We start from the raw sequence: 24,413 nt of genomic DNA on the forward strand, positions 1-24,413 counted from the left end.
TAATGAGGATACACAGCAATAGCCCCGAAAACGGTTGAGACCATGTGGATTTAGATACGAAATATGTAACGAGAAGAGTAGAAACTGCCGGCATGCAAATGGCTTCAATACAGACATAGTATGGCATTATTAATCCAGACCCTAAACCAAATTCCAACAGTATATCCTGTCCTACAAAGGTAATGCCACTGCTTGAAGTGTGTTATATTAGGTACAAAATCCTTAAGTCTTGTAAGAGCTCTACAACATCAATACCTCTTTTGCAGTCTATACATGATTCAAATGAACCCCCCCAACTAAACCAGGCACATAAATATGTGCTTGACTTTTAACCATACAGGTAATATCACCGATATATTCGCTGGTCTACAGTTACACATATCTCAGTTCAGCAAAAGATGTAAATTAATCTAAATTACAAGAGAACAAACAAAGGAAATACTAACTGGACATATTCTATCAATTCATTTACTGTCAGGAAAAAAATGTTCAAAAATACAGAATGCAAAAAGGTGCTTAAGAATAATGGCAGACGACCACCAAAGTAGAAGTGACCAGGAAGAAAAAACCAAGGTTCCAAGGTTATTAAGAAAGATAAGGTCTTCTAAGAAGCTGTGATAAATTGGAATAAATGTATGTAGAAACAGAATACTAACACTAGATTACTGGGCAGAACTTCAAAAAGTGACAAAGCTGACAAAAATTAACAGATTTCACTGAATTATCAAATGCTTACTGAAACTCCACAGGTGTTTAGAGATAAAAATCAAAACACAAAGAGACTAAAAATATTTTAGATAAAGGAAAAAGACAGATTCCTTTCCATGAGAAATGAGATTATACCAGAATTAGAGATTCTGGCAACCTGCATCACAGCCTCAGCCCATTTGCATACCATGATAGAGCAGGATCAGGGGGGAAAGGCAGCCGGTATTTCAGTGCTGACAGAAGCAGGACACCAGATACCCTTAGTCCTTTTCCACTTCCAGTTTGTTCCTTACTACTACTGTTACAGAACACAACATGGTTTTTCACAAGTGTAAGCATTCTTTACATTGTAAGCTTTTTTTTTTTTTAAAAAAAAAAAAAAAAGGAAAACAAAAAAGGCACAGTCCTCACACGACAGATACCAAAAGGTGCCCAGGATTTAAAAAAAAAAAAAAAAAAAATCAGACTTCTGAGAAATGAAGTCATTCCCCATCTTGTTAAATTTTATCTGAAGAAGTTTAACAAACTTCCTGATAATGATATTATTATTTCTTCTTAACAGTATAAATCTGGATGCATGCCAATTAGATCTACATGTTGTGTGTGTATTTCAAATATAATTTCCGAAAGGGCTGGAAACAATTATTTTTTTTTTAATCTGTCTGCATTTAAAGTCAGTCATGAGGGTTCATAGGAAAAAGCAGGCTGAAAATATATTTAAGTCTATTCCTAGCCCCATGAGAATGCAAAGTCTCAAAACACTAGATCTGTCACTGGTTCAGGGGTGACTGCAGACACTACTGTGCCTCCCAATTATATTTTCAGTTGTACATCTCCAGAAATATACATTTAAAAAGAAACTTGAAAGAAAAGTGATTTTTTAAAAAGGATTTGAAACTGCTCAAAGATGATTATGGCAATCTTCATTTGAGGCATTCTGGAAGAACACACAAAGTGAATCAAAATATATTTCAGAACACAGCCGCTATTCTTAAAACTACTTCACATATCACGTACTCTTTTGTTGTATACACACACACAAAAACCACTTCTGCAGGACACCACTGTATCAAAAATATCACAGCACCAGGAACAGAAATAAAAAAGAAAGTTACAGAATTGTTCCTTAGCATTTTGCCCACCAAGACATTTTAGAAAGATTAACTGAAAGTAAAAAACACAACACCAAACACAGCATTCATTTGGTTCACATTATACAAACACCTGGAAGAATCACATGCATCTAGAAACAGTTAACTATATTAATGACACAGATTAAGTCAAGCCTAGGACAATGCAAATGACCAAATAATTTTAAAAAATTGTTACAAATCAGCTGAACATCCAAATTCAAATCTACCCTGTGCAAAAGAAGTTAGCTTTACTGGTTGTCTTGCTACCCAATGGCAATACTATTAAGAAAGTTTTAATTGTGACATTAATAGTTACTACTAGAAGCAGCACCACTAACAAACTGTTACAAAAAAAAGAAAATATTCTTTAATAGCTCATCTTTTATTTTTTCGTGGAATTGAGAACTAAGTTCACACACAAAAAAAAAATAATTTCAGAAATTGAGATGTATTCCACCTCAAGGCCAGGACAAAGACACCCCTAGCTACCAAAACCAGTAACAGAGCACTGGTAGTGGACGTGGCCATCTGCATGAAGAATGCCAAGGGCAGAGTAGTATAGGTTTTTTATTTCCCAGCTTCAAAGTTGAACACTAGTCTTTATAAATGTTGATGCTCTTAAGCTTTGTTCTGAGTTTTTGTATAACACGATCCTGCCAAAATAAATATGAAAGTTGCTTTCATATTCTGTTTCATTACCACTTAACTCAGACAAACAGTCTTCAAGAACAAGTCGGAGAAGGCATCTATCTACAATAACAAAACAAGGATCAAACATATGCCTTGCACATAAACAACACCAAGTGGTAAGAATCCCTAAAGTTTCTTGCACATTAGATACATGGAAAAAGCAAATTAACTTCTCACAGTAACAGTTTCAACAGGATCAACCTGAGCTCCCCTGGAAGACATTTGTACCCGATTTCCCCAGCTTTCTGGGTCTCCCCAAATACTAGCTTCAGTGCAAACATCCTACTTCTCTTAAAAGCTGCTGTGAAGCTTAAGAAGAGGTACCTCAAATCACTTGTAGATAATTTGGGGGGGGGGGGGGGGGGAGACTCACAACAAGTATCCCATTCAGAAGTTGCTGAAATGTAACCCATAAATTGGGGTGAACATTCGCCGCCTTAAAGCAACGTTTAATTCCTTAAATTGGTTTGCACTCTCTCCCCCTTCAGTGTTTTCTAAAACATTGATCCTGCCAGCTATATCAGAAATTCTATTTAAAGTAAGAGGAAACAAAGTTACAAGTTTTGGAACACTTGTTTTTGTCCAAACCTGGTTGATTTTACTGAGGTTTATGGAACGTAAAGCAGCTTTGTTTCCCAACAGCTAGAACCAAATACAAAACCACAGTCATAATGTGCTAGTTTGGCAGAATACACTAGTTCAATTTTCATTACAAAGAATTGCTGGAGAGCCAAGGCATCGTTTTTCTCTTAAAGGACATTTAGATACAACATAGGTTTTTACTAGTCAAAGGTAACTGAGACCAAAGCACACTGTTAGTATGTAAAGCATTTGTTTTCAAAATAATCTGTAGTGCTTGAAGTCTTCCCCTTTGACATGTATTTACTCACCAGCACTTCTTAAACTTCCCCTTGCATACCAGAATTATGATACAAGAATTGTGTGTTTCACAAAAGGCCCTATTTAATGGTATACAACTATTTTTATGACAGAAGAAAACAAGTTGAAAAGCACTGCAGGGGAAGGAGAAATTAATGTATTGAAACCAAGTTCTTCATGATCATTAGGTTAGATCAAATTTGTTTCATAACTTTTAAACACATGCTGTTGCAGCACAATTACCTTTTCCATCTCTGTTAAAGCATAGGTTCTGTCTACAACATACCAAAGGGTATTTATTAAGTATTCAGAATACAGGCACAGTAGCAAATGCAGTCACATTTAACACAGCCTTGTTTCTTGTTTCAGTCAGAGTAGGTTTTGTCAAAAAAACCACTTGATTACTGAATCTTTTTCGACGACTTGTTACCATATCCATGATTATTAGATCATGGCCATAGGCTAGACACTGGTACATATATCCAGCTGTCAAAGTGAATTTAATCCATTAAATACAAAGGATAGCTATGGACAGGGCTGTTTTCTGTTTACTTATCAGGAAGCCTTTTTAGACTAGTAATTTTCTTCCTTGAAGAAATTCAGGCAAATTATTTATCTGCACTTTCTTGTTTGGATTAGATTCAAATAAAATTTACAGAAGTGAGAGGCATATGTAATCTGTGAAGGTATGCTGAAACAGTTTGTAGATTGCTATGAGTCCTAGACTGAAATTTGCATTTCCATATTTAAAAAAAAACAGAAGGTACATTTTAAAAGCTGTACAGTAGATATTAAGAACTGAATTGAAAAAATCAAACACTATCAACCTAAGTCAAAGATTGAATTAAACAGAGACATAGAAATTATATACAAAAGGAGGGAGTAGATATTAACACTGAAAATACGTGCAACCTAATTTAATTCTGCTTAGGTTATTCCTGTTAACCCATTCCAAGTCCACCATTTCCCTGAACTGAGGAAGTCAGAAAACACTGTCTCATCTACAACATGAACACTAGCCCACATTTTACAGCTGAGGAAACAGGAAAATAGAAAAGAAAAAAGGCAGCTCTTCAAAGGGACATAGGAAGTGTGCAGCAAGGTATGAACAGAAACTGCCTCTTTGCTATGTCCTTTAAAACTCAAGATTATCTTCTCTCCTTTATGATGCAATACAATCTTGGCAAAAGTTTTTGATGGAGATGTTAATGCCTGCTTTACCTCATTTAAATTACAAAAATAACTGCACTAAGTATTAAGTGAGTAATAGTATCTCCTAGGAATTTGCTATTCCTAGTAATTTTTTAGGTATGAATTTCAATGAAAAAAGTCAATAAAACAAAAAAAAAATCCACTTACTGATAATTTTTTACTTTGTTCATAATTCAGTATTCCATATCCCTATAATTTAACAGATCTGATAAAACAGTAGCATAAATGAAAACAAAACCAGAGGATATTGAAAAGTATTTCATATCTCAACACGGAAGCTTGTTAACATGAATTACATGAGCTGCTCATTTAATTTTAAAATCAGTCATCCAAGTATAAAATTCATTCAGAACTAGAATTTCAAAAGATAAAATACCTAACTTCTTGTACTAAACTCATTTTAAACACTATCTTTGCTAAGCCTGATGAAATCAGGCCAGTACTAATACATACTTAGATATTCTGAACACAATGAGCTTATCTCAATGTATTTCAATTGAACTGCCACAATCCCAAAAACAGTGCCTACTCAATCTGGATTAATTGACTCGAAGGCTAAAAGGACACATAAATGGAACTTTTGTTGGAGCCGTGAAAGACCTTTTTTCCCCAAATGTGTGACTCAAGACCAGCAAAAGTTAGAGGAAGCTTGAGTTATTGCTGTTGTTTTCATTCCCAAGGATAGCTAGAGAGCTTCAGTACACATGTCCGCTGATACAGCATTAAATTTGCTTAAAAAGGGAAAACAACAACAAGCAGCCACCTTGCGGAGTCTAATTCCTTTGGTTCACGCTCTCAGTGTTATCAATGCTGACCTCTCCTTGGTACAGGATCTGGTCACCACACCAAGGTCACTTACACCACAACTTGTCTATCCAGGTTAGAACAAAAACGTAGAAACTCTCAGTACCAAGTCCTGTCTGAACTGCTTAGAGCAGCAGCTCAGTAATGCTTCCCAAGGCCAAGGCAACCTGAAGCTATGTCTTTCCTACTCTAACGAAGGGGCAAAAGCAGGCAGGGATTGAAAAACAAAACCCAAACTAAAGATCGCTAGTATCGCACACGCACACATCTGCCACAGCAGGCAGAAAGTTCTTTTTAAGTATTACTTTCTTTCATTTTTCCTTAATTTCACTTGGAAGGAGAAAAAAAAAAAACAATTAAGGGTTCGTTTAAGTCTCATCTCTACCTACTATATTAGAGAAAGCGATAAAGCTAAAGACTATGTTACATAAAAAGCTGCAAAGGCTGGAGCAAGCTATACAGGTAACTTCAAAATTCTTTTCTAGAGGCTTTTTCAGTAACACTTAAAATGTTAAATTTTTAACATGAATTTTAAATTTTAAAAATGAAAACCTTAAAGGAACACTTAAACATGGAAATCCCAGTCCACATGAAAGAATATGCTGCAGAGTGGTAATCACATTAATTTTTTCCTTATGTAAAACGATCAAACTATTTTTAAAATGAGGAATAGAAATGAAAAGTCAAAACTTTCGTAAGACAGGAGACAATCAACTCCATCCTCACAGCACATGTAGAAATGGGTGTTACTGCTGCCTAGAGTATCAGCGCTATACAAATGGTCTCTGAACGCTTACACTTTATCTTGGGGAACAAAACCTCACTTGTCAAAAAGTATCAATCTGATGGGACACAAGAAATTCACAGCCTTTTCTTAATTTGGTAACAAAACCACACTCTGAGGATGAAATATTTATACACAAAGATCTAGCAGTGTTTGCTAAAAAAAAAAACGATCCTACATAAGGTATTTTAAAAAAAAAATAAAATATGGGACTATAGGTCTCCAAAAGCGATTGTCGCCCATTACTGTCACATTTAGGGCTCTGTAATAGAAATCATTTACGGGATCAAATATGGGAGCATGGCAACCATTTTACTTAGAAAAAAAAGAAAACATCATGTTTTGCAGTAACCAAAATCATGGAGGAAACTCTCTAAAAATACATTTTCCAAGCACTGAAAGGGACAAGTACTGTAGGAAACCGTGAAAGCCATACAATAATACTTTCACAATGAACAGTAGCTCGCTGTTACTACAGCTCAATCTATACGTGCATTCAGGCCAAGTATGTTATATGAGAACTGTTCACAGGGTAAAATTTTAAAAAGCCATATGTAGCTTTACAAACAGGGGGTTCAACTAACAATTAGCTGTGGGGGAAAAAAAAGAAAATGATGTATTTTAAAGAAATCTATACTTCCCGCTCTTTTAACTAAAGCTACGTGCTAATACTGACGAGGTACTTTCAGATCAATGCACCCAGCACTTCAGGAGATGCAACAGCTCTGCCAAGAATCCTGCCTTCAAAAGGACTTTCATTGCTATGGCAACAGCATGTTCTCCAGTATCCAATTCGGAGACAACCTATGACACATACATGAGATGGCCAAACTCTGACTGATGCCTCACTGCAGCACAAATCGCATTGTCATATAGAGAGAGATATAGATATACACACACAGCTATCAGTTTTCAGTTGCAGAAATATAAGGTACAAAACAGATTTTTTTGCTAATAGTTCACAGGGTACTTAGATTACCTACCAATAAACAGCTGCATCTAGGAGAAGAAATGCCATTCACTTTAAAAAACAAATACAGACTATTCAAAGATCAGAAGGAATACAACCATTAGCACAGAATATAAACTGCATTACACAGCATCTCCCATATGCAGGTATTTACCTCTTCTCTGATCCCAAGTTCCCCTAACACGATGGGGGAAAAGAAAAAAAAGAAACGTTGGTACATAGTAAATAAGTAGATGATTGTAACTGTCATTCAGTACTCAACAAGTATCCTGAAAACAAAGGGGGTTTAAAGAGTATAAAGAACATGCACAAATATAAACTCTGGTTTTACTGCATTCACTCGGGGCAGGGGGTGGGTGTGGGTGGAGCAGTAGTCTTTTATAATGCTTCACCTTCTACCCAGAAATGTATTCACAAATGCACAGCTTTGACATGACTTGAAATTTATTCACCTAACAGTTTCAAGCATCCATGCCACACATATCACTCTTAAACTTGTAAGAGTTTGTATACTACTACATAGGGATCAGCCAGTAATTCAAGCCATTAAAAAGGACAAGGAAGAAATTGTAGTTAGTTACATATCCATTTCTGCACTTTTATTACATGACAGCTTTGAAAAAATAAACAAAAAACAGCCTGTTGTTGCTCACTTAAGTTCATTCACCCCAGAGGGTCCGATATATCTTTCCTGTAACACAATGAGAAAAGTAACAACGTGGTTGCATTCTTTACGTTCCTGGCAACCCTAAAATAGTTAAGCAACCTTTAAGATTACTTCTGGGTGTACTGTACAGCACTCATATACTGACGACTAACATAGAAGCAGAAACTTTGCAAAGAATCGCAACCTCCTTTAAAATCTTGGTGGAATAAAAGATTAGATTAACTTCCACAGAACTTGACTACTTCCCACTTTAAAGAGGTTGGCTGACAAACAGGGAAAAATAAAAGGCCCTTTCACAGAGTCATGAGGCCTGAATGACTTTTGGGAGAGAGAGTTTGGAGGGGATATGGTCTTCCATCCTTTAAAGCCTCCCTTTGCTTCCTTTTGAAGTATCAGGCATTATCTAGCTTGCTTTGCAAGTAGTAATATTACAGATCATTAAAAAAATATTCCAAATAAACTAACGAGATGAACAACTGAAACTGAAAAAAGGTGGGGTTTGGGTTTGTTTGGGGTTTTTCATGGGGTTTGGGGTTTTTGTATGTTTTGGGGTTTTTTTTAGTTTGTTTGGGGTTGGGTTTTTTTGGTTGGTTGGTTGGTTTGGGGTTTTTTTTTTCAATTGAGCTTTTTAAATTCAGCATCTTAAAAGCACTTGCAAGAAAAATATCTAGTTCAGATGTTTCTGTCACAAGTAATATTGACAAAGTTCATGCTCCAGTTTTTTGTGTGCTTATTACTGTTGTCTGGCAAGGGAATATGATATCAGAGATATTTTCAAGGTTACCAAAATAAAAGCATTACATAGAGCAGAGAATACACGTCAGACATTACATGCATTTATACACATAAAGTGGCAGAGATGTGCATTTCTTTTATATCAACTAAAATAACTCAAACCAAACTACAAGAAAAAAATTTTGATTTGCCATACCCATTCAATCACCTTGTATCAAAGCATCACAAGCACTAATCTGGCAAAGACATACTACAAAATACAGCTATTTGAACTCTGCGATAGTAAGCACCACGCATCATGTTTAGAAACATACAAAAGCTTTTCATTACTCCAAAACTCGGTCATCTTCATTAAATCACCATCTCTTCATAAAAGCCTTGGCTTCATTTAGCATTCGGGAAGATGAAAGAGCAGCTACCCTCCTTATGGATTACTTCTCTATTACAAGAGAATGTTTTGCACGTCAAAAGCAAACATTAAAGGATTAAATGATATTGTCATTTCTGCTCTTGTTTATTTGCAGTGGGCAGTGAACAGAATTGCAAAGAAACAATTGGTGATTATTTTAAGCTGTGTTCTTTTGCAAGGATTATGACTCACGAAGTTGCTGCATAAAGAAACTGGAACGGGATAGGTGTCGCATTGAAAACCATCAAAACATCACAATATAAAAAATGTTTGTCCTACAAGCAAAGCTGTCTGGTTTAATCATTTCACAGAGTAGCCACAATAGCTCTTGGGATAACACCAAGACAATAGTATCTTACATTCAAATAAAAATAAAAACATAAACAGTGACTTCCATTTTCCTACAGAAGACTAAAAATACTTTAGGATTTTCTGAAGTACATTTACTTACACAGCATCCTACTAACACTCATGCAACACAGTAGAATATTCAAGACACTTGGTTACCAGACATCCCTGCAGCATGCAAAGTGCAAAATTCAGTGACTTTATCAGGGATTTATCTACATCTTTTATGCTTTAAACACATTTTCCAACAGAACTAGAGAAATCAAGCTTGCAAAGTGATGTTGTTTTAAATTAAACTTTTAATATTTTTCTCACACATTATATGCAAATGGGTATGAATCACACTCAGCAAGTTTCATGTTTCACTAAATCTTCTGATTCTCTTATTATTGCCTCCAACTAAAAAACACAGATTTTTTTTCTTTTAGATAGTTGTTAAAGATTCAGATTGTACACACAAAATTCAACCATGTGCATTCAGGTTTTATTTTATGCAAGGCTTGGAACCACTCAATACACTACAGATTTTGTCTGTAAAACCTGAACCTGGAAGAAGACAGGAGAATTATAAATCAATTCACTCTCCAAAGGCAATAATATCCATATTAAAATTAGCAATACATTTTGGTCCTACTCTAAACAGAATAAAAAAAGATACCAGGTATTACTACAGATCAAGTTCTTGCTTATATTGAATTAAGGGCAAACGTTGGTTTAAGCTCAATTTCATTTAACACACACGCACAGTTCATTTAAGATGCACAATCTGATACTGATTGTTATTTTACCCCAAAAGGTACTCAACTAGAAATGACCAAATTTTTATTTTGTTTTACTGGGTGTGTTTTTTTCAACAATTAGTTCTGCCTACTCATCTTTACATTTAAAAAAGAGGGGGGAAATACACAGTCTAAAAAGTAATTTTCACAAATCAAGTCTCAGAATACACTGCTATATAAAGCTCCAACCCAGCCTAACTTAAGTTTCTCCATGTTACCATTGCTTCGTCTTCAGCAGCACAAAGAGCTCTTCCAGAGACAAGGCACAAACAAAATGTTTCCTGCATTTTTGTTCAGACAAGAGAAAGTAGAACAGCAAAAGCAAGTGGTTCAACCTATCACTAGAACTCCACGTAACTAACAACCCGATGAAGACACAGAAATACCACCATTTCTGCAGGACAGCTGGGGGGGGGGGGGGGGGGGGGGGGGGAAGTCTGCAATACCAAAAAAAGCAGACTTGAAAAGCGTAATATAAGTATCTCACACGCTTACAAAAAAAAAACCAAACAAACGACAAACCACAGTATAGGCAATCTCTGCAGAAGATCAGGAGCAAGAAATCAGGTCCACTGCAATAAACAAGATTTACTTCAGAAAAAATAACTCAAAACTGTCAACTGTATGTAAAAAGGTCTACCTATTTTCCACATACCAATAAAGAGAAATTGTGTGTAATACCAGAAATGTACACTTTTTATCTTCTTTTTTAAACGCAATTGTATTGTATGAGCAGTTTTTTAAGTTTTCCATAGCACTAAACTAATACAGAAGTATACAAGACAAACCTTACCCAGTTTTATGCTAAAGTTTTACTAGCATTCCTAGAGAGCATTACCCTACCACCAGGGCTGTAAAGTAAACCCTTTTTATCAAGTCTCTTCTTCTTCCACCTCCCATTTCGAAGTATTCCTTAAAACACCAACAACAATTATTCTGTTGTGATCAAGCGAGATTTCTCTAAATTACATCAGTAAGAACATGAAGTTTATTTAATTTAAAGCAATTTCATCTCCTTCTTAAAAACAAAAAAACCCACACACAACAACAACACACACAAAAGCCAAACAAACACAAAAAAACCACCCACAAACCCACACATCCCTAGCATACAAGAGGAATCTAACAAAGTCCTAAAGATTGATTGGGTACATTTTAGCCTGATTATCCTCTGAAGACAATGGGATATTATTAAATATAACAGAAGCTGCTCTTTCTGATCATTCTTGGTATTCAGTTAACATCTTCACCAAAAAAGTATGTCCTTTATGGTTTTGAATGTTCTGTTTACAAACATTGCTTTGTTTTACAAACGAAAAAAACAAGGCACTCATTCAAGACACTTAAAAAAATTATCATTATCTCATCTCAGACTCATAATAGGAAAAAAAAAAAGTGCCCCTACAACCACTAGTAAATAATGGGGTTTAGTATTTAAAAAGTCCACAAGTACTTCCAAATCATCAGGTTGAGGTATACAATAGAACTGGGGGACTTGTAAACTTTCCTATTAATAAAACACCCAACAAACCGAAGGAATGGTCAGCACTGATTAGGGGGGGGGGAGAGGGAAGATCTTAAAAATACATTTACTGTCCTTATAATACTTTTCCCCCTTTTCTTACAATGTTTAAACACCAAAAAAGTGATTAAGGTGTACACTGAATTTAAAACTACTTATCAGTATTCAATAACAATCTCCATCAAATAATTCACATACAGAAGAAAACAGTGCCTCTTCTTACTTCTTTATTTACTATTTAGTGACTTCCTCAGTGCAGAATATATGAAACTAATCAAGTTTTGCTATATACTTCTCAAGGAGTGCTGACACATTAGACAATGCCTCTAAAAAAAGCTTTCTAGAGAACATACTTTATTCAATGAATTCATTTACTGAAACTGACTTTTCAAATTTGATAAACTATAGTATTTCTTTTGAAGGAAATTTAAAATAGAAGACATTATATAACATAGATCGCATCTGGCTGTATAGGTAATTTAAGAAATTATATAAAGCTTCTAAAAATGCTCAGTGTTATTCCCCAAAAATGTAATCCTCCGACATTAGAATACCAAAAAAAAAAATTAAAAACATATAAAAAATGAACTGCATCTCCACAGTCAAGATAAGTCAGCTCAAGAGGTCTAGTAAACTACTAAAGTTAATAAACGTCTTTCCATTTTAGAAATAGTCTCCACAAACCCCAGTCTTACCAAGTGATATAGTATTACATTAGTGTTTTAATCATCCTTCTGTTCACAATACACACAATTTTCAACATTAGTGTAGTATACTATACCTTTAGCAACTTAAATAAAGCAGTTTACCAAGTTTATAGTAGACTATATAGTAGATTAACAGAAATGCATGTAAGAGTATCTATAGGCTCAACTATGGATAAAGTAGAATTATCCGAGACAAACAGCTGTCATACCAACTCGATAGCAAAATGACTAAGGGGTTAAGTTCCATTTGTGTGACAGCTGGAAAGAAGGGGCGGTGTATGTGAACTTTGCTATATATGTATGAATGACAAGCTTTTAACGTGAAATTCCCTTGCCAAAGACCACAAACAAATAAAACCAAAACCCCACATACCCTACCAAAAGCTACAGACATAATAAAAGTATTACAGTAATCAAGGGACTGAGTATAAGTTCAGCTGTCATTAGAGGACAGACAAATACCCAAGAATCTCATTTATACTTCTCTTTAAAGAAAAGGAACTCCTCAGATGAGACACGATTTTTCCTCAGTCTCTTTTCAGGATACTTCCTCCTTTTCACCCAAACCTTCAGACCTCGTGTTTACATCTACATCAACACTACTCTCTGGGTAAATCCAAATATACAGCAACAACTTCAGATCATATTCCTTCCCACATGCCATTAAGACCACTCTCCAAAGCACCTGGATACTCTTCAGCACTTACAGCGGATCACCAAAATTTGGCAGATCAAAGAGCTGCTAGCTGGGGTGGATGGTGATGGTGGGAGGTGCCCCATCCTGGGTAGTTTTACATCAGCAAAGGACAAGGCACTACTGGGACCCCGGACATTCTGAAGCTGCCCAAAAATAACACTGCAAAGATCTTCCTTGAGTTGCAAGACAGTAACATTTATATAGGGATTGGAGGTTAGATGTTGTGCTTGTAAACACAATGACCAACCACATCGCTGCTCTCACCCAGGGAAAACTGATTGCTGGAAGTAAGAGATAAACTTTTTGAAAGAATGCTTTCTACAGGTCACTACAGCAAAAGTTACAGTTTCCCTTATTAACAGCTTCAAGTGTATATCTAACCAGAAGACAGGACAAACACGACTAGAAATTCTACAATTTGCTATTTGAAAGACAGCAAGGGATTTCTGACCAAGTGACATGAGGTTTATACCATCACCTGAAGTGATAAGGGCCATTTCAAAAGAACGGCCAATGGCAACAAATGGTGGACAAACACCTACTTACCTGGTCACACAGCTACATTCAGAACACTGTTACTGTTCCATTTTGGTTTTGGTTTGGGTTTTTTTTTAAATCACAAAAAACCCTCAATATCCATGTGACCACAAACACCTTGCAAGAGACCACCTGCTTTAAAGTTGGGTTATCAGTTCCCTCCATTTATCCAAAAATTTTTCCTCCCTCCTCTTTCTTAAATAAGAATATGGAAGAAGTTACTTAGCCCTTTTACATGCAGTACTTTTCAGGACTGTTCATGGAGTATGTGTCTGATAATTTACCTTTACAAAGGCAAAGGAAGGGGAGGAGAAAAAGGGACAGCAAGAGTGAGAGGAAGGCTGCCAACAGGCAAGCAGCAGAGTCACATATTTATCAGCACTGCATCACCTTTCTAGGTTTCTAACTGCAATAGGTGAGAGAACCAGACCGAAACATTCATCTCACTTGCGTCTGGCCCATTTGAAGGGTAATTGATGGGTCTCCCCTACAAACAACTAGAGGGGAAAGCAGCTACGGACACCTTTCTGCTTTCAAGCACAACCCTTCCCAGAAGAGGACAGAATATAGCACCCTTCAGGCCCAAGAGGAAATACCAGGTTACCAGGTCTGCTCATTCACTTCTAATGGAGCTAGAGGACAAAATCCGATACTAAAAATAAAAATAATAAAGCAGCCACACAGCTGCATGACCTAATGTTTATGTTAACACGCCACCCTAGATTTCTGGCATTTAACACACACTAAGCTTATCTGCTTTTGAACAGCAAACAAAACCACACAGGATCATAACACATTTTGGATGATAAAACCAGAAATAAAGGCATTTAACTATTTTTTTTTCTAATTTGATTTTTTAAGAGTCTGTCGTGACCTAACACATTGTAGGACTAGACTATGTGACTACATGAGACCTCTCACCGACTCCTTAATACAGAGATTGGGAGGAGGCACTGGGAATTTCCTACACCTCAATGGCACATCGCAACCATAAACACACATAGAAAGGTATCAGGGAACTGATTCTCCTTAGGAATCACAGTTCTGAAAATGAAAAAAAAAAAAAAGTATTTTGAAAGGTTAGGAGCACTGATTTACATAAACAAAAAAGTCTCATCTTTCTGCAGTTTTTGCCAAGGCTGTGATTTGGCTGTCAGAGTTGAGAGTGCCTTTTCTCAACGCTTGCTGTAGATTAATGAACACATTGTTTAAAATACTATCCAGCCAGGTGTCTCTCCCAGGTTGGTTGCTGTTTTTGGGGGGTTTGTGGTTTTGTTTTTGGTTTGTTGTGTTTGGTTTTGGGTTGGTTTTTTGGCGTTTTTGTGTTTTGGTTTTGGGGTTTTTTTGGGGGGGTGGGGTAAGGTGTACAAGGAACTGTTGATGCAAAACTAAAAAGGAAATAAGAGTTTAGAAGACTGACAAACAGTAATGGAGTCATGTTTTGCTAATTTTGTTAATGCTGTTTGGTAACTTAACAGACCTGCTAAAGAACTGCCATTGTGTCCAGTCTCAAGACATGGGGCCCTAATTTAGGGACACCCAGGTTAATGGCAGGCTATCGACTTAAATGGTCTTTGCATCAAGCCACTAATTAGTGGCCTATCCCAATCCATTCCTTACAAACTCAGTAAATTAGCAGAAAGAAGTGGAAAGGGCAGCCTCTTGCATTTGCATTAAAGGGACCAAAGCAATACAAATGGAGATCAAACAGACAGATTCAGGAGCTTTTTTTCCATGTAGGGCTAGGATGAGGAATGTCTGGGTACACACAAGACTTGTGCCCAAAGCTGTCCACACACCAATGCGTGCACTCGTTTTTCACAAGCTTCAGGAGAAACAGGTAAGAGGTCATATTTTGACAACTTAGCTCTTTAACTGTACCTCTTTAAACTCTTACCACTTTGTTTGCTGTTAGACGTCCACATTATCTTACCTCAGCTTTTCAGCTGATACATCCCATATGCAAGTGCACAGCCACATGCAAAAAAAATGCCATTGGTACATAATGCCATCCTTGAGGAGGCTACAAAAAAATGAAGCTAGTAGGCCACCTAGGAAGATACTGTCTCAGTTATATTCTTCTTTAGCCTCTAACAAGTTCCTTGCATAAGAAAAGGAAAAAGGGGTTTGTTTTGTGGTACCACACCTGAGATTAGAAAATTTCAACCACAGGAAAAATTGAAATTGAGATCAAACCTACCGGGACCCATAGGAAAATTGCACTATTGTTGCCTATGGCAGGCATTTGAATATTATGACTAGATTTTTATGGAGTTACTGTAATAAATAAAGGGCATTGGGCAAAATCAGTAACCATCCAGGTCTGTATTGGCACATATTTTGTGGCTTTGACAAAAGCCAAACAAAGCAAAATTTCACTGTAAATCATAAAGACTGCTCTTACCCATAGCAGCAACATAGAAAATTTTGATTTTAAGAATAATCTGCAAAGAAGCCTGATGAAGAAGCCCAATAGAACGTAGTATCTCTGACCTTTGCCTTCTCCTTCTACAATTTCTAAGACAGAAATGGCTTTATCTTCACAAGTGGGCTTTGGAGGGGAAAAGAATGGGAAGTTCTGTTTTAAACAAGAGATAATTACAGCAAGTATGACAGGGAATGTTTTGTGACTTAACTCACCGACTTATGTATCAGGTTACTTTTCCAATATGTTAATTTTCACCAGTAGTCTGACCAAGTTATTTGACTTTATCAGCAGCTTACACAACTTACTGTCATAAGATACTACGATATATCAGATTAGTTCACTTATTTCATCTGCAGCTTTCATTCATAACTGACTGACCTGTAAAAAGCAAGCCTGCCCCAACACCAGACTTGAGCTATCTTTTAATCAAAGTACAGTATTTGTATGTTAATCCATGACAGCATTTTCCTACAAATTACAGGTATCGGTCATATTAGCTGTTTTATTTATTTTACGCAATCTGATGACAAACATATTTTTACAACACAATCAATAGAAATATTGCAAAATTGTATCAGATAGAGCTCGTTACACCAGAATTAATAACATTCATCCTGGTATTTCCAACACTTTGCAAAGCCACACCTGAAAAACAAACAGAACTTAATCATCTTCGAACAGCAACTAATTTGTCCTTTTAAACCGGGGCCCTGGGTGGTGGTAAGGAAAACGCATCATGACCATTCCTTTATTGTAAATCAGATTTCCCAGAAATATACAGTCTTAAGAGCCATGCAGACAGGCAATTGATTTAAACCTACTTAACAGGGGCCGTTAAGCTTCATCTAGGTGGGGACTCTATAATAACAAACAATAAACACATTCTTATTGCAACTAAGAAAAGGAAACCGGAAAAAGAAAAAAACCTGAGTTTAACAGGAAAGATACTGAAGGAAGCTTCACGTCTGTCATGCCATCAAAATCATAGAAAGTCTCTGTAAGAGGCAGCACCACTCCATATTCAAAGAAAAAAAATTAAAAGTACTTTTTAGGAACCTGTGCATACAGTGCTTCACAGTACTAGATAGCTCAAAGGAACGAATACCTCCTCCTTTCATGTTTCTCTTTAAAAAGTGGCCTCTAGTAGTAAAACCAAAAAAAGTTTCAAACATTGTTTCTCCCAAAAGTTACAGAACACTTGCAATTAAAGCAAGATCACAATTAAATGCCTGTACTTTGTCAGCAAACTTAACACAGTCATTCTACAATACTTAACACTGACTCAGAACACAACTAGTATCGAAGTTTGGCGCCTCTCACTCCTGCAGAGTGATCTCCCTAGGTCAAGACTTAGGTCATAACGTTACAAGAATTAGGGCATACAATCCCGCTAACCAGTAAACCTCTACAACTAGAAATGTTTTAAATTCAAGCCCACAACTATATACCATTATGTTTTCCAAGGGGAATTCACTTGAGGTTGCAGCTTGCTTGACAGCTGCGGTGTATTGCTCATGATTGGTATCTGTGTGATGATACCCTATACTGGTGAAGAAATTCAAGGAGTCAATAACACTGTTTCTTCCAGAAAGCTAAGTATTCTGGCATTCTCTCTTTTTCTGGGCCATCCAAGGAAAGAAGGGGACACATTACCTACAAATAGGGCAAGGCCCACTACCGAAGACTGATCTGAGAGCTAAAGTAAAAGTGAAAGCTTTATTATTCAACAGAAAGTTATTCTACTCTCTCAGGAAAAGCAACGGGAAAGGGAGACAAAGGTGCTCAGGTTGTGCTCCCCACAATAAGTTTTGGCTGCCTGAATGTCTTCTAAAGCAAGCTTTTGAGAAACAACAGTCCTGAATATTTGGGGTTTTTTTTAAAAAAAAGCTTATTAACTACACCGTATATGAATTTGCTGTGTTACTATTGCCAGTTATTTAAACCTGACACACTTTCAAAGAGCAAAACAAAACCACTTACATATTTTTAGGAGAGAAAAAGTTAAAAGCTTCTTCAGGTATGTGACAATTGCAACATCTGCTACATATTTTCATTAATTTAAATGTGGCAGACAGTTGAACTCTCTGAATAGTCTGCAAAATTATGATTTAGAAGTTTTAAGATGCCTTTAAAAACAAGTTTTAAAGCATCACTAAAATGCAAGGTGTTGTTTGGATTCTCAAAGTAACAGCTCTGGCAGTAAGAGCTGAACAGGCGATGTTACTGCACAACTTCAAGCAACTACTTCACCCCTCTACTGCTACTCTAAAAATAAATTCTCATTAACCTTAACTAAAACCACGAACATCACTTTGTTGTATTCATAAAAACAAAAATATCACTTCACAGTATTCACAGGCAGTAAGGATACATTAAAAAAAAGAGCAAAACACATTGTTTAAAAGTTACTTTCGTTTCTCTTTTGGTAAGTAGTAATAAATACACCCTTCACAAGAATGATACAAAGTATCTGTTAAAAAAATGCACTTATTTCCTATCACAGGCTTAGCCTAAAAGCCTCTCAAAACAGCCATTAGGTGGACCTCATTGAAAAGATACTGAAGCCACAAAATACATGAGACTTGTGAATAGTTACTTGTTTTCCAGATGCACTGATAAAGCTTCAGCATGAGAGAGTTCTATTGGTGGAGATCTTGAGAACTACCCAGTACTAGAAAATTGTATTAGCCTTACATTTTCCTTAAGAACTGCATTTTGAAATATATCCTCGAGTCAAGAGTATTTCATTATTTGGCATTTCACTTAAGTGTTCTCCCCTTTCATACAGGGGCTAGGAAATACTTACCGGTAGGTTTGATTTTATCAAACTAACAAAAACAAAGAAGCCATTAACTTTTAACATAACAGATAAACAGACCCCTTGCATGTCAGTATGACTAGGGATACTTAACACCTCGCTGCACTGGTATGAGTAGTCTGAGGCATACAGGGGAAAAGGATGGTTAAAGTACTATAAAGTCAGATCAAAAGAGCACATCTCTAATTAATCTGAATGTCTTATGAGAATATGTACAAGTGAAGGATTTACCACACTTGAAGCACACAAAGACTAAGCTAAAAACATTGAGATCTAGTTACATGAACTTTATGTATCTTGGATGCACCCTACCTGATCCACTGAACTGGCTGCTTCCTAGCGTAGTTGGTCTGGTTTTCCCACTATTAACAGGTGGGGAAAACATCTGCAAAAGGAGGGAAAAAAAAGTGTTTAAATTGGCTTTGAAACTCTGTGCTAAATTAACATAAACTTTTAAAAGATGTTAATTGGAAACAATTATTTCATTCATTTTTCCACTAGAAAATAAACATAACGCAAGATGCGCATGTAGACCCATAAAACCAACAAGCTAAAGCACTCCTTGCAATTGACTTACACCACAAAAATCTCTTCTCCACATAAACACAAACAAGTTTAAAGAAAATAAAATGAGACCTACTACTATGATGGCGATTTAAAATTGTTACAGATCTTAAATTTTGCAACTTAAAATGTGTTCCTTGCTGATCTGTGAGTTTCAAGTCACTGGGATAAAGACAACTTTTGAGGGGCCAGTAGTTTTCTGTTGTGTTTATAAAAATCAAGCACCCTTCTGAAATCTGTTCAAAGCATCACACAGAAAACACCTATAATTTTCTATGCCAAAACTATCCATAAACAACCTCTGTTATTTGCGGGCATTTAGCTTTCTTTTGGTTTGTTTAAAGAAAGAACAAAAAAAAGCCAACGTACCAGTGCCACACGCCAGCTTAACAAACGTTAATTATTAGATTATGCCATCACTGGGTCAGCCTGATTTTAACCAGTTAAACCAATTGACCCAGCTGGTATTACAGTATTAAATCTGCAAGTCTAGACATTACATCAAAGTTCAGGTGTCCAACTTGGCTGAGCCGGAGCCAGCCTGCCCCTGCTCCGGTGGCGTTACCGGGCAGGAGCGGGGAGCCCCCGCGGATATCGTACCGCGCTGAAGTCCAGCAAGTCGCTCAGCTCCTTGTCCGTTCCTATCGCGGCCATCCTCTGCTGCTGGGAATTCATCTTCCTCCGCTCCTCCGATCACCTCCTGGGCGCAGGGAGAGAGGCACAGGCAGCGCTTCACCGCGGAGCCGGCCCCCGACACCGGCCCCTCCCGCCGAGGGGCCGCCGGTACCCGCAGCCCGGCGCTGCCGGCGGCTCCCCCGCACTAACCAACTCTCCTCAAGTTTCCCCCGGCTCCCTCTGCCCCCGCATCCCAGGCTCCCCCACCGCCAGCGGGGCACGGTCGCGCCGCAGCGGGGCCGCCACCGGGAACCAGGTCCGCCCCCCCGCGGGCCGGCGGGAGCGCCGCGAGCAGCCGCGCCGAGCCCGGAGAATTACCGGGAGATTAAGTGACTCACGGGCTCCGCAACAATGGGGCGGGCGAGCGGGGCGGGATGCGCCTCAGCGCGGCCATCTCTGCCCCGGCATCGCCGCCCGGAGCCGGCGGCCGGCTCGCTCCCGCCCGCGCCCCCGCCCTCCGCCACCGCCGCTCCGCTCTCGGGACCGCGGCGGGGCCGGGAGCCGCCCCCGCGCACCGCACGCGCACACGCGACGCGGAGCCGCCGGGCGCGCGCGCCGCCGCCGGGCGGGCGGGGGGCGGAAGGCGCGTGCGGCGGCACGGGAAGGCGCGGGGTGGGGGGGGGGGCGGGGGGCCGTGCGCGCGCGTTGGGGGGGTGGGGGGGGCGCGCGGGGAAGGAGGGGCGGCGGGGCCCGCGCCTTCCCTTGTGCCCGGCGGGGGAGCGGCGGGGGCGCTGCCGCAGCCCCGCTCCCCGCCAAGTTTCGGAGCCGCCCGGCGCGCCGGGGCCGCGGCCGCCGCGATCCTTTATGAGTGCCGGGAGCCGCGCGGCCCGGCCGCTGCCCGCGGGGACCCGCTCCTGCCCGGGGCCGGGGGCCACAGCCCTCCCGGGGTCCGCGGCCCGCCCCGCCGCCAGCGGAGCCCCCGGCACGCCGCACACAGCGCCCCGCCGCCCGGGCTGGCGGGCCCCGGCTGCCGCCCCTCGGCACTCGCCTCTCGGCGCCTCCCTTCCCCACCGCGGCCTCCCCGCGGCCCCCAGGCAGCCCCGCTCCCGCCCGGCCGTGCCCCTCGCCACCGCCTCTGCCCCCGCGGGCGCCCGGTCGCCGCTGCCCTCCCCTGCCGCTCTCTGCCAACTTCTCCCGGCCGCCCGCACTTACCTGCTGCCCCCCGGACGCTCCGGTGACCAGGGCCGGGCCGGCGGCGGCGGACGGGCCGCGGGCTGGGTGGGAGGCGACGAGCCGAGCGCTCCCCCCCCCCCCCGCTGGAAGGAACTTGTGGGTTTCCCTCAGGCAGACATTTTTTTGCTTACCGAGCCTCAGCACCACGTTCACGGCTCCGGCTCCGTATCCCTCCGCGCCAAGCGCCGCCACGGCCTTAACCCTTGCCGCGCCGCGTCGCTGCCGGCCGGGGGCGGGCGGGAGGCGCTGGCGCGCTGACGGCGGCCCCGCGGCCACCCCTCGGAGCCGGCCCGGCCCCCGCCTTACCCCCGAGCTCCGCCGGGACGCCCCCCAGCCGGCTGGGGAGGGGGGGGGGGGCGAAGGCGGCGAGTGGATGGCGGCGGGTGCGCCGCGCGGAAGCCCGGCGGGCGAGTGGCGGCGGCTCGGGAAGCAGCGGGACCCCCCGGCCCGCCCGGGGACAGCGCCGCGGGCGCACGGCAGCAGCCCCCTCCCCGCCGCCCCCCGCCTCCAAACCGCCGGCAGCAGCGCACGTTCCCCGAGGGCATCCCCGCGCTCGCCCCGCACACGCACGCCCGGCGATGTGCCGGAGCACTTTTAATGGGTCAGTACAAGCACACAGCCCCGCTGTGCAAACACCACCGCGCGTCAGTCACATCGAGTTCTGAGCGCTCTGCAGCAGCTTCCCCTGAAACACGCGGTTGAACCCGTAACGTGTCAAAGCGCGGCAACACGCACGGCGGTGCGGGAGCGTGCGGCTCCCCGGAGGGGGCGATGCCGGGGCCAGCAGCCCCCGCCGGGCACCCCCGCTCCCGCCCGGGGACAGGCGCGTCCCGCCGTCAGCGCGAACAGCCCGGCCTGCGGGGAAGGTGGCTGCAGTGTGCAGGCGGCGGGGCGCGGGACAAGGTGCGGAGCGGGGCAGGGCAGGAGCGGTGCGGAGCAGGAGCGGGGCAGGGCAGGGTGAGCGTTGGTGTGAGCAGGGCAGGAGAGGTGCGGAGCAGGCGCGATGCGGAGCGGGGCAGTATAGGTGCGGGGCAGGGCAGGAGCGGTGCGAGACAGGCGCAGTGCGGGGCAAGGCGCGGGGCAGAGCAGGCGCGGTGCGGATTAGGGTAGGCGCGGTGCGGGGCAAGGGCGCGGCCCCCGCTGGCGGCGCGCAGCCGCCCGCGCCTCTCCCGGGCCTGCAGAGCCCCCCGGTGGCACCGCCGCGCCACCGCCCGGGCCCGGCCCCGCGCTCACCCAACGCCGGGCGCCGCCGCCCGCCCCGCTCGGCTCCGCGGGGGCACTAAGGGCCGGGAGCCCCGGTGGCTCCCGTCACGGTCCGTCAGAGCGGGGGGAGCGGGGAAACGGCGGGACAGGCGACCTCAGCCCCGCAGGAGCTAAAGCGCTGCGGACGGTTAGCGCGGTGCGGGAGCGCACGGGGCGGGTAGGGGCGGGGGTGGGCGCCCCTCGGGGGTGCTGCTGGCGCCCCCCTGGGCTGGCACGCAGCCAGGTGCACGGCGCGCTCCGGCCCCCGCCGCCCCTTCCAGCTCCGCTCTTCCCACCCCCAGCTCCAGCTCCAGCCTGTGACACCTTCCGCAGGAAGGGGAGGGTGATAACAAACTTACCACCCCCGGGCAAAGGCACGCTGGAGGTTTTGGAGCCTTAAAACATTCTCCTTCGGTTTTCTCCCATGTGTGCCGTGTACTGGATGATCACCTGGGCCTTGTGATTCTATGAATATTCATGTATTTGCCACTTAGAAATGCAGGAAGCAATTTGTATTAAAATATCAACACAACGACTTCCATTCCCTGTGCCCCTGAGGGACATAAATATGTACTTTTTCTCCTTGATGTATAAATAGTCGTTCACTTGAAAGCACCCAGTGACAGAGATCACTATACATTTCATGAGGAATGCCCTTTAACATATTTTAGTTACAAGGAAGACCCCGTTTACATACTGTGAAAATACTATTGTTTCTCTTGATGTCTTATTTCTTAACCAGCACTGGTGCTCAGTACCAGCTAGTACCTCTGCGATGCCAACAAGCCTTGGTCAGAAAACTGACTAAATCTAAAGCAGCTGTAAGCAGGAATGCTAACAATTGTTTGTACTGATATGTAATGGTATTAAAATTAATTTCAAATGCAATACTTTTTATTTGCTCTCTGACCTAAGGTTTTAAGTTTCACATTTGTAGGCTTTTTTTTTTGCAGCTAGAAAGTTTTGAGTGGAAGATGAGACATCCACAAAACACATGACATAGGGCTTCAAGATACACAAAATACCGTAAGAGATTCCATTTGGCCCACAATGACGTGCCACTTTCTCATGCAGACGCTAGCAGTAAGCACGCTCATTACCAAAAGCCACATTACAGCAGCTGTTCTGCTGCATTGCTTCTCTACGGGTTGACTGTCCTCTTTGAAGAACTTCACTTCCAGGCACGTGTAAAAAAATGACTGAAACATAAATGAAGTTTCCAGAAATTATGCCAGACAACTTAGCAAGTACCCCAGGACTCAGGGAAGGTATGCTTTGGCCAAAAATAAATCGTGAGTACAACCTAAAGGAGATTGCTCCGGGGAGCCAAAATTGTAATGACTTGGCTGAATCAGAAATTCCAGAAGAAACTCATGCAGGTAGCTTGACTAAAACCACTGTGAAAGATCAGTAACTATCACGTCCTGTATTACAATAAAATTGTAAAAGAGATTTAATCTCATGTTTCCCAGGTACCAAACATCATCACTGGCAAAGATTTGGAATCTTTAACCTACTCAGTTGCTAACCCCTCTTCATGTAACACTGATAAGAATTAACACGTGCACTCAAAACATCAAGGCACGATATCCATGCAATAATGTCTTTCACCTGTTCTCAGACTCTCCAACCCCTTTCTTAAGCTGCTACTTAGAATCCTTTTATCTCTGACACTACCTGTAAATTATTCCTGTTCAGTGCAAATAGGATTTTTTTTTAAAAAAAAAAAAAAAAAAGACATTGCATATCCTTATGCCATCAGTCATACACAGAAAATGAAACAGAAAACAATGTGGTCAACATTTATAAATAAATAAATAAACAAAACAAACAAACTCTCTGCTTTTAGCTATTTAGAGATCTTTATGAGAAAATATGACTAAGACTTCATAAACATTTTAAAACACTTGAAGAAATAGGTATCTGAAACCT

The 24,413-nt window shown here is 41.4% G+C and overlaps 1 protein-coding gene across 9 annotated transcripts in view; it reads right to left on the minus strand.

Annotated features, from left to right (window-relative positions):
* Positions 1-21,494, minus strand: part of TCF12 (transcription factor 12) — a 173,917-nt gene extending 152,423 nt beyond the window's left edge. For 6 of the 9 annotated variants that reach the window (XM_056345689.1, XM_056345688.1, XM_056345687.1 and 3 more), the window contains exons 1-3: positions 21,219-21,364; positions 19,992-20,091; positions 19,140-19,212 (exon numbers count right to left, since the gene is read on the minus strand). In XM_056345689.1, coding sequence (XP_056201664.1) covers positions 19,140-19,212; positions 19,992-20,066 — 148 coding nt within the window. In that variant the 5' untranslated portion in view covers positions 20,067-20,091; positions 21,219-21,364. The other 3 variants (XM_056345683.1, XM_056345682.1, XM_056345681.1) reach the window with 3 other exon arrangements.
* Positions 21,495-24,413: the final 2,919 nt, after the last annotated feature.

Source organism: Falco biarmicus, chromosome 7, assembly GCF_023638135.1.
Source record: "Falco biarmicus isolate bFalBia1 chromosome 7, bFalBia1.pri, whole genome shotgun sequence".
Lineage (NCBI taxonomy): Eukaryota > Metazoa > Chordata > Aves > Falconiformes > Falconidae > Falco > Falco biarmicus.